Source organism: Musca autumnalis, unplaced genomic scaffold (genome assembly GCF_047663935.1).
Source record: "Musca autumnalis isolate F117 unplaced genomic scaffold, ASM4766393v1 scaffold_1, whole genome shotgun sequence".
Classification (NCBI taxonomy): domain Eukaryota; kingdom Metazoa; phylum Arthropoda; class Insecta; order Diptera; family Muscidae; genus Musca; species Musca autumnalis.
In genome coordinates this window covers 285,393,324-285,405,307 of record NW_027411644.1, presented here as the reverse complement: position 1 = coordinate 285,405,307, position 11,984 = coordinate 285,393,324, and the positions used below count along the sequence as shown (strand labels likewise).

The 11,984-nt window shown below is 36.2% G+C and overlaps 1 protein-coding gene across 1 annotated transcript; it reads left to right on the top strand.

Annotated features, from left to right (window-relative positions):
- Window positions 1–510: 510 nt before the first annotated feature.
- Window positions 511–1,791, top strand: MtnA (Metallothionein A). Its single transcript, XM_073964241.1, has 2 exons — window positions 511–785; window positions 1,486–1,791. The coding sequence occupies exons 1-2, from the start codon at window positions 764–766 to the stop codon at window positions 1,584–1,586; spliced, it is 123 nt and encodes a 40-aa protein (XP_073820342.1). The 5' UTR covers window positions 511–763; the 3' UTR covers window positions 1,587–1,791.
- Window positions 1,792–11,984: the final 10,193 nt, after the last annotated feature.

Below are 11,984 nucleotides of genomic sequence, written 5' to 3'. Positions count from 1 at the left end.
CTAAATCCAAACAAAATGCATAATAATGAGGGTATGTATTTATAGTTATACTTTTCCTACAACATGCCAATCCAGAACCACCAGTCCTCCACTTTATAACTGCTACTCAAAGTGATTGATATTCAGGTGTAACCAATCGTAAGATAGTTACAACATAAGTATGTACATATTCACAAGACTTATCAAAATGACCTAGCCCAGTTTACGTACACACGTCACCAAACCATGTAAGACTTCCCGAACCTTAATAGTTGTATAGCATAGCTTATCAAGATTTGTAATAAATATGTAGACATGTAGATATGTACTAGTGGTACTTGATGTACTTAGTGTTGTTTCTTCACCTTTCCCCATAATCATACATCAATCAATTCCATCCCATTGTGCCTATTGTATACAAAGATACAAATTCGTTCAATTAGTTACGTGTGTATTGGTGGATACGACACGTTCAGTTAGCTTTTTTGATGAGGTGTGCACACCGCACTACTCAGCTTAAACAACAACATTAATGTGCACACGAAACGTACGTGTGCGGCAATGTTTGACGGTGGTGCGGAGAGCATATTCAAGAAGAAGAAATTGACTCAACGAAAAGTACCGAATTTCATATCTATAAAACCGCATGCACTGCATACACCGGTCATCAGTCAGTTCAGCTAACAAGTCGGCTAAACATAACAAAACAAAAGTTGATAAAACTTTTATTCTCTCGTCTTTTTTCTTTTGAGTGCATCTTCTAATCTAAAACAAAATAATCAACATGCCTTGCCCCTGCGGAACTGGTAAGTAGTACTGAGGTAAAATAGCCCCCGCGCTATTTTTTTGTCTGTGATAACACGAGTAATGCCGCAAAAAAAAACAATTTAAATTAAAAATAATTTCTATCAATTGTGCCAATTGTAGTTTGTTTTTTTATTTTTCATTTAATTTTTGCAAAGTGCCTTTTGGAAGAGTGTAGTAATCGATTGTGTGATCCATTTGTGACTAAATTAAAAGTATAATAATGTTTTTAAAAATTGTTATAATTTGTTTTTCAAAATATTCGTATATCGATTTGTGAAGGAAAGAGTTCCTTATGGGAGAACTAAAATTTAAATTTTCTTGGTGTTTGATTTATTTATTCAACTTTTAAAAAATAAAGGTCTTTCATTAATTTAATTCCCGAAATTATTAACGCAGACTTGCAGAAATGCTGATTTCTTGATGATTCAAAAAATGAGAAATGAGCTACAACTTTAAAATTGCTGATTATTCATGTCTTGTATTGAATATTTACTATTAAAACTTTGAAAGTGGATTAAAAGTATCAAAACATGCTTCCATTGCAAATTAATACATAAAAATAATTTATATTTCGGCATTAACTTTTCAAAATAGTTAATTACTCCACAGACCTGTCGTCTACTTGTATCTTTGTACATATTTCAACATTACTAATTCCTATATTTTTTCCTTGTTTCTCCTCCTTTCTTCCTAATTTAGGATGCAAATGCGCTTCTCAAACTCAATCTACCGGTAGCTGCGGTTGCGGATCTGCCTGCAAATGCGGAAGCAGCTGTGACAAGGGTAGCTGCGGCAAGTAGGGAGAAAAAGTACTGAATTTGAATTCTCCTTCCAAGCAATATTCTACTTTCCATTTATACATATCATTTCTCATACATATATGTGGAAATCGAATTATAAAGTGATTTGTAAATTAGGTTAAATTATTTCAAAATTTTGTTTTTCTTTCTATTTAAAAAATTAAATGTTTATTTTTATAAAATAAAAAAGTATTAATTTAAAAAACATATTTAAATTGTATTTTTTCTTGAAATTTTTGGGAACAACATATTTTGCTGAACAACAATTTTGCTGATGTTTTGAATAAAAGAGAATTGAAAGAGTCGATGAACTTTATTCGCTTTCTTAAGCAAATTACAAGTGAAGGTAGTAATAAAAAACCAACTCACAGCATATTAAAACATACATACATAACCAACTTTTCTTTTTGCTATAATTCGTAATATTTTTATTGGAAGCTATATCTTAGCTCCTGTTGTGCAATTTAAGAATATCGGTAATATCCTGTCTTATCCTGGTGGTAGTTGAGTCAAAACTATTGCGTTTTGTCGGGTCAGCTGCCAATGGGTTTTCAAAAGATATTTCAGAAAAACAAGTAAGTTCGGCCGGTCCGAACTTTTTATATCCTCTACCAAGAAGTGTATTAATGTAAATAGGAACAATTAGTTTATGACAAGAAAGAAGCAGAATATCTTAACTGATAAAAAATAATCCATTTAAAATAGTCATCATGTCACGACATTGTTGTTCTTTTCAAAACATGGACCAATACTTGCAATTTTCAGAATTGAGCTTTTGTATCCTCTGGCAACACACAATATTAAAGTACAGCAATCTCGGTTCGAAGTACATAAAATTGGGCGTACCGGCGTTTACAAGTAAGTTTTCTATCTCCTGGGAACATAAAAATCCAATTAACGAGCAATTCGGTAGAAAAACTAAAATCTTCAAAAAAACATACTATACAAAAACGTGGACCTATACTGTCTGATTTATGGAAGTATTGTTTTATATATTTAGCGAAGACCAACTACCAAATTTCAGTTATTCCGGTTGAATAATGTGACTAAAACTTTCGAAACTCCGAAAATCGGAGGGTACCGTTCTATAGGAGCTATATCAAGACGAGGACCTATGCCGACCAAAATTCTCAGCCATTTCGGTGTGATTTTGAGGCCACTACCTTTAAAATGCCGAAAATCGGTAGGTACAGTTCCAAGGGGGCTATATGAAAATGTGGACCTATACTGACAAATTTCAGGTGGAAAATTGTGCACCCCCAACGAAGACTAAATACAAAATTTCAGCCATGTTGGTGTGATAATGAGGTTAAAATCTTTAAAATACCAAAAATCAGGAGGTACCGTTCTATGGGGGCTATATTAAGGCTTAGACCTATGGTGGAAAGTGCTGTACCCACAACGACGACTAAATATCGAATTTCAGCAATTTCGGTGGGATATTGAGGCCACAACCTTCAAAATTCCGAAAATCGGCAGGTACCGTTCTATGGGGCTATATTAAGGAAACCTTAATGGGCCCTTCGCGTTTCTTATTCCTGGGATTGAACTGAGCAAAAGAAGTCTACTAGACCATAGGCCTATCGTGAAAATCGAGCCTCCCGATTTTGACTTTAAGTTTTTCATCCACGTTTTTTGGACATTTTGGCATATAGCAGCCAAACCATTGAGATTTTCGGTCGAACACAAGGACAACAATTGTAGCCATGACAGTACCCAGCAAAATTTTATGGAAGTGGTTCCATGAGATGCCATGATTTCACTGGATCTTTTGCATTGGTTCAAATGAAGTCGTGAAAGATCCGATCGTTTCATCAGCATTTGAACCAATTCAAAGGAAGTCGTGATAGATCCGATCTTTTCCTTAGCATTTGAACCCATTCCATCGATCCAAAAGAGATGAATTTTGTGGTTTTATTTTTACACATGTATATATTCTTTTATTTATCTAAATATGTACGTTTAAAGCAATGTAAGATTTATTATACTAGGAAGTCCCAATCATTGAGCTAAAAGTAGAGTCGGACTGCACTCTTTGGTATTAGTTGTGTTCCTTTATGTGCCTGAGGTTACCAGTTTTTACCCGCAAAGTGTTTCCTTACTTTTAAAAGCATACAATTTATATGAGAGCAGTTCACCACTTTTACCATTTTTGCAACAATTACCATTATTAAAAGTAAAGGAACAGATCAATTATAAAAGTTTCCTTGCCTGCTCTTGAGAACCCTGCTCAACAAGTCGATTTGTAGATCCCTACAAAACAACAAACATTTCCAACACGTTGTAAAATAAAATTCACGAAATAGTAATCTGCAGTTGGAGTCAATGTCAAAATCTGCACTGCACTGATGGGAAGTAAAATCCTTTTGTAAGATGAATCAAAACCTTTTGCGGAGGAAGTAAACTCTGTTGCGAGCAACGGTGGTGTTTAGGCTGCAACAGCGGGGACGGTCGGAAGTCAAGTTTCTCACTTAAGTTTACAACCTGTCGCTTGTCAAACACATCGTTCCCGAAGTCTGGAAAATAGGCCAGCTACTGAAGCCTGGCAAGGATGCCAGCAAAGGTGAATCTTACAAACCGATTTCGCTTTTGTCGCCCGTAGCAAGGACCCTTGTGGCTTTAGTTCTTCCAGCATCAGAAATAACTTTCCAGTTGCCGTTCAATAGCATGGGATCCGTAAGCAGCACAACAACTGCGCTGAAGGCCATCTCCACACATATTAGCCGAGGACTCACTCAGAAAGCCGTGCGATAGAACAGTGACAGTGGCACTTGATTTAGCAAAACCCTATGATATTGTCAAGCACCCCACGTTGTTTGAGGTCATCAAGCGGACTACGCACCGTCCAAGTTTGAAACGTTGGATAATAAATTATATGTGTGGACGACAGTAGTACGTAGAATTTAGGATCAAGAAGTCCAAGACCCGTAGAGTGAAGAAAACCTCTTCTGAATTCCAAAAGCTGCAGACGGCATTGAGATCGTAACTTATGCGAATGATTGTACTATCTTGGCGTCAGGTGCCTTCCCAGACGACATTTGTGAAAGACTGAACTCATTTTTGTCTGATCTTACCATGCGAAATAGCCACATTCTTACGACTGATAGACCCAGAGTCAGATTAAGCAGAAAAATGAGAATACAAACATATTAACTGCTGTTACAACAACGAGAACAAACTGCAATTATAGATGTTCACTTTATGATGATAAATAAATTATAGATATTTCATTCTTCTTCTTCTTTATTTGCGAATCCGATATTCGGATGTAAAGCGATCATACAATATTATTGTTTACATGTTTTAAAATGAATTTCAAAGTTCTCGATTTTTAGCGGCATTTAGTAAGTTGGTTTCATCTCTGTATCCCGTCCAGTCTTGAATGTTTTTTAACCAATATATCTCTCTCCTGCCTCTGCTTCGGCTTCCTTCTATATTCCTTTTTATAATATGTTGTAGAAATTTGTATTTCGTATTTCTCATAAGGTGACCCAAGTATGAGATTTTTCGGGATTTGACAGTATGTAGGAGTTGTCTTTCCTGGTTCATTCTTCTCAGTACTTCCTGGTTTGTTATGTGAGCAGTGTATGGTATCTTCAAAATTCGTCGATATAACCATATTTCGAACGCTTCGATTTTCTTTTCATCTGCACTTTTAATTGTCCACGTTTCAGCTCCATATAATAACACAGACCAAATGTAACATTTCGTGAATCGTATCTTTGTTGCTATTTCATTAATTCCTTTGAATTAATAAAATAAAAAAATAAAAATCATTTTTCAATACAGCATTTTCCATTTTTTCAACCAAAGGGTTGGTGAAAATGACATGCCAAAGATTAGTGAAAATGCTATTCTTGGGAATTGGTTAAGATGGCATGCCAAAGGATTGGTATAGATGCCATGCCAAAGAATTGTTGAAGATGCCATTCCATCGAGTTAGAAAGATGACATGCTTAGGATCTGAAAATGAATTGCATCTTTTGGGGGTCACGCTCTTGTAAAAAGAATGAATGAAGATGCTGAAAAAATGACATTCCATTTCACTTGCACCCATTCTTGAATAACATCTTTGGCATCGAACATTTTGCTGGGTAGTTAAGAACTCTCTAATACATCGCAAAAGCATTGCAACGCTCCTTCAAGCAGTTTTGGCCTTGAGAAGGTGCAAACTTTTCGATAAATGTCGATAAATGGCACTGTGCTACAAAAGTTGACCAGAAAACTATTCAAGCGTTGTGATGCAAAATTATATCATGTTAGGATCCATGGACAACGACAATACCTTTAGTTCGTTTGTATCACGTCGTTTTAGTTATTTATAACGGTAAAAGTAGCGAAAATCTGGGTTTCTTACATTTTCAAATTTAAACGGACATATCTTCTTTTTTCACAACGGTTTTCTATTGTTCCTTCTTCCTTTTAAAGGGGTGAATAATATCTTGTGAACAAGTTATTATTTTTTAAATCGGTTAACAAATGGCTAAGTTATAGCGGTTTAAGTCTGAAAAACCCCACAAAAAAACTATAACTGAATTTTCACTATTTTTACCGTTATAAAAAACTAAAACGAAGTGATACAAACGAACTAAAGGTATTGTCGTTGTCCATGGATCCTAAGTTTGCATCAGAACGCTTGAATATTTTTCTGGTCAACTTTTGGAGCACAGTGCCATTTATCGACATTTTGGGATATATTAGAGAGTTCTTAACTACTGTCATGGCTACAATTGATGTCCTTGTGTTCGATCGAAAATCTCAATGGTTATATGCCAAAATGTCCAAAAAACGTGGATAAAAAACTTAAAGTCAAAATCGGGAGGCTCGATTTTCACGATAGACCTATGGTCTATCAGACTTTTTTGCTCAGTTCAATCCCAGGAATAAGGAACGTGAAGGGCCCATTAAGGTTTTTTTTCTTCCATACAAATCGCCCCGGCCTAATGTATATACTTTATAGGCTCTCCGACGAATATTTCGATGTGTTACAAATGGAATGACAAATACAAATATACCCTCCATACTATTCTAGATGACAAAAGCAGTTTTAAAATTTTCGATCGTGAACTTTTCCAGTAAGGTCAAAGTCGGGTGGAACCGACTATCTGATTCCCTACACCACTGTGAATATGTAGAATATATATGGGAGCTATATCCAATTTCGACCGATTTCAATCTAATTTGGTACATTTATTTCTAGACCAAATACAGTCACACATACATACACAAAGTTCGAATAAATAATGCGACCCATACGTTGCGAACAAAAAACATGGACAGCAACATGGGCATGTATAAATCGACTCAGAGTGATTCTATGTCCATTAGGGTTTTGACTTTTATCTCAAAAATTATTTCCTGTAGCTAGAATGAATAAACTTTTGTCTATCTATTACTAAAAAAGCGTTTATTAAAAAACGTCACCCACAAACCACGTAATGAATGACCTTCTGCCTATTATTGAATATAATGACGTGTATTTCATTTAAATATTGAAAAAGGTCCCCCACAAACCACTTTTAATTGATATGATATATGAAATAAAATCATAAAATTATATAAAATGATATATATTTAACAAATAAGCTAAGTCTATAGTCGGACGGGGCCCACCATGTGATACCCTACACCACTACCCCTGGGAATTAGCTTTCAACAAATCAAAATTCCTTTTTGGAACAAATAAACTTATTGTAAGAAATAACTTTGTGGATTCTGCCGCCTTATCATATAATAATATAATAATTGTTACACAAACATCCCAGAAGGGATAGGGAGTGCACACCGATTCATATCAGCTAAATGATATGGGTTCTACTGTTTATCGCCGAGTCCGAACGGCGTGACCTAAGACACGTGAATTTTAAAGATCATACCAAGACACGTCCTTTTTCCCCCAAACAACTACCACCGTGCATCACAATGCATTTTATTTTCACAATCATATCTCCCTATGCTTTTAGGGCCTGGGTACATAAGCTACCTCGCCCGCTTGCCTTGTTTTCCTGCTTCATTTCTGACATAACATAAAATAAAAGAATAAAGAAGGCCGAGCCAATTTCGAACTGGATTGCCCTTTTCTTTTTTATTCTTTTATTTTTGTTACTAGCATGTGCCCGCTACTGCGTAAGCGAAAAATTGTCATTTATAGAAAAGAGGATGCAAACAGACACCCGTTTTATTTATTCCAGAATTATTAAAATGAAATTTTAAAAAATTATTCACATTACAAAATTCGATTCCTTACCTTCCCAATACCAACGGTACAACATTACTATTTTCCGCAACCATTTCGCCGGTTTCTGTAAGACGATTCGAATTCAAATTCGTTCGAATTACAACCTGTTATATAGAATTTTTTGTTTGTTTAAAAACGAAAATTAGTTTAAACAATTTTCAAAAAAAAACAGAAGTTTGGTGGAAGTTCGAACAAATTTGAATTGACATCGTCTTAGTGAAACAGGCCATTCGAGTAGTTTGAATTTCAAGAACCATATTTTCATGTTAACCTATTACGCTTAGAGTCACTGGACTTCATTAAATAATTCAGTACTATTTATTACTTTTTTGCATATAGCACGCATTTCCAGATCTATTCCATCACCCAATACTAAATTTAATTACTTTTCGTAAGCTTATAACTATATTTTCCAAAACCGCCTCTATATCTCAACCCTAACCCCAAATTGAAAATTTCAATTATATTCCTTCATATATAACTAAACTTTTTTCCAGTTCTAACTTTAGTACTCTTATATCTCAACCGTACGCATCAACACTGCCCCTAATACCAAAATTAAGAATTCAAACTCTATCCGTGCACCTTTTGTATTGGGAGTACCATTTACCAAGTTTTTGTATCTTTCGTTTACCTACGTATGTCCAAAGCTCTTCCCTACACAGCAACACTGACCTCAGTTTACAACTTCCGAATTCTAAGTATATCCTTAGACCCAAGTCTATATTTAGTACTTTTGTACGTACTAAAGTATTTCCAAAAACAACTACACACAAAATTTCCCATAATACCAAATTTCGCGGAATACCCCTACGCCGAATACCAAATTACAGGTACTTCCAAAACAACATCCACATCTCATTTAGTAATTTTAGTGTACTTATGGTATGTATTTCTAAAATTCAATACCAATGTACCGAATTTCGTACCATTTAGTACTCTTCGTACCCATAATGTGCGAATTTCCAAAATTACCTCCATATCCCAAACTTGCACTCCAACAGTAATCTTAATTCCAAATCTCAGGATTTTGTACTTTTCGTATCCATAAGTACGAATTTCCAAAACTACCTCAAACCTACAATCCAGCAGTAATCGCCGAGTCCGAACGGCGTGTCTTACGACACCACTTGCAGAGAAGTTTTTCATGGCTTAAATACTCAGGAAATGTCGCCTGCATTACTGAGGGGGAATTTTGCCACCGTTGAAAACTTTTGATGTTGCTTAGCCTGGGATTCGAACCGCAGACCTTCTGAGTGCAAGGCGAACGTGCTAACCATTGCACCACGGTGGCCCCCATATGTAATCTCAATTTCAAATTTCAGAATTCCTGTTCTAGCCGTTCACCCAAATCCAAATTGTACCAAATTTAGTACCATTTAGTAGATTTCTTACACATAGGTATGAATTCCCGAAACTACCTCTATATCTCAATCGAATACTCCAACAGTAATCTTAATTCAAAAATTCAGGATTCCGGATCCTGCTTCATCCAAATTCAAGTCGTACCAAATTTAGCACCATTTAATACTTTTCGTACACATGTGTATAAATTTCCAAAAGTACCACCTTATATCAAACCTACATCTCAACCTTAATTCTCATTCCAAATTTCAAGCTTTTAGCTTTATCCGTTCACATAATACAAAATGGAACGAAATTTAGTACATTTTAGTATTTTTCATACACTTTTATTTCGAATTTATAAAAACCTGTTGGTACATCTATCATACACTCCATCAGTGACCCTCATTTCAAAGTTCTAGCCACCGTGGTGCAATGGTATGCACACCCGCCTTGCACGCTGAAGGTCGTGGGCTCGATTCCCCGGGCAGTCAATATCAAAATTTTCAACGGTGGCAAAATACCCCTTAGTAATGTTGGCGACATTTCCTGAGTATTTCAGTCATGTAAAACTTCTCTACAAAGTGGTGTCTTAAGACTCGCCGTTCGGTCTCGGCGATAAACAATAGGTCCCATATCATTGAGCTAATATGAATCGGGGTGCACTCATTAATATGAGAGAAGTCTCCCTTGTCCCGTATGGGATGTTTGTGGAACAATTATATTTGTATAGCTCTATCGGTTCGCTAAATACAAAGGGTACCATATTTAGTACTTTTCGCACCGTTCCTGTACGAATCTCCATAAACCCAGGCTTATCTGACACCTTTGGACCAAGACTGACCCTCACCCAAAAGCTTCAAGATTCTAACTTCAGCCGTTTCGTCTGGGCGTTGATGAATCATAAAGTCAGTCAGTCAGTTATTAACATAAATAAATTTTCTATAACACTGTGAAACACGAAAATTATTAACCATATTCTGACACCGCAGCATAATAGAAGACCAAAAATGAAAGGGCAAGTGTTTCGCCGTTTTTTCTTATCTCATCAACTTTCGTGGTTATAGGCCTCCAAAGGTTTGAGGCTTTGATGTAAAAAGGGTCATTTAGTCAGGACTATATCTTCCAAACCGTTAGGAAATTTCAATTTATTTCATAGGCAAAGTTGTATCTTCATATGTTGTTTAGTTTTAGTTGTTTATTGAAATCTAAGGTACATTTTTATACCCTCCACCATAGTATGGAGGGTATATTAAGTTTGTCATTCCGTTTGTAACACATCGAACTAATCATTTGCGACCCTATAAAGTATATATATTCTTGATCAGGATAAAATTCTAAGACGATCTAGCCATGTCCGTCTGTTGTAATCACTCTAGCTTCCGCAATAATTGAGATAGAGTGCTGAAATTTGCACCCGAGGGTCTTTTTTCCATAGGCAGGTCAAGTTCGAAGATGGGCTATATCGGTCCACTCTTTGGTATAGCCCCCATATAACGGTACCTCCGGATTTGAGGTATTTTGACGTTCTTCGCCACATTTGCAGACCGAATTAGCTATAATTTGGCACTTAGGGTTCCTGGTGATCAGCAAACTTATATCCCAAAGGATATGGACATAGGTCCATGTTTTGGTATAGTCCCCATATAACGTTACCTCCCGATTTTCGGTATTTTGAGAATTTTAGCCACAATTTTTAACCGAACTATCTGCAATTTGACATTTGAGGTTCTCAGTGGTCATGAAACATCTCCACGCAACATCGTCAACATAGGTCCATGTTTTGGTATAGCCCCCATATATCGGTACCTCCCGATTTTCGGTATTTTGAGAATTTTAGCTTCAATTTTTAACCGAAATAGCTGTAATTTGCCATTTGAGGTTCTCAGTGGTCATGAAATATCTCTACCAAACATCGTCAATATGGGTCCATGTTTTGGTATAGCCCCCATATAAGGGTACTTCCCGATTTTCGGTATTTTGAGAATTTTAGCCACAATTTGTAACCGAACTATCTGCAATTTGACACTTGAGGTTCTCAGTGGTCATGAAACATCTGCACCAAACATCGTCAACATAAGTCCATGTTTTGGTATAGCCCCCATATAGAGGTACCTCCCGATTTTCGGTATTTTGAGCATTTTAGCTACAATTTTTACCGAAATAGCTGTAATTTGACATTTGAAGTTCTCAGTGGTCATAAAACATCTCCAACGAAACATCGTCAACATAGGTCCATGTTTTGGTATAGCCCCCATATAACAGTATCTCCCGATTTTCGGTATTTTGAGAATTTTAGCTTCAATTTTTAACCGAACTAGCTGTAATGATCGGTATTTTGAGAATTTTAGCTACAATTTTGTCTATTCAAAAATAATCGTCAATATAGGTCCATGCTTTGGTATATCCCCCATATAACTGTACCTCCCGATTTTCGGGAATTTTTAGTGGTCAATAAATTTCTGCACTAAAATTCGTCAACATGGGTCCATTGTTTTGATGTAATACCCTCAATTTGACTCTTGAAGTTCCCTGCAGCTATAAAACTTTTCCGCCACCCGTAGGTGGTACCTTTCACCTAGCTGAACACATTTTTTTAGATTAGATTAGATAACACTGTGCAACGAAATGGAGGTGAAAGTCTGGGGCACGGAAAATTTCTCTTGGAAAAGAAAGGCCTTGGTGAGTATATTATGAACCCCGAAGGACAGATCCGCCGTGAGTCGAACTTCCGCGTTATGGCGTGATGCAATTTTTGTTAGAGACCCTGTGGGCCATCAGGAATTAGCGTTATGTCGTTGTTCACTGTTGCTTAA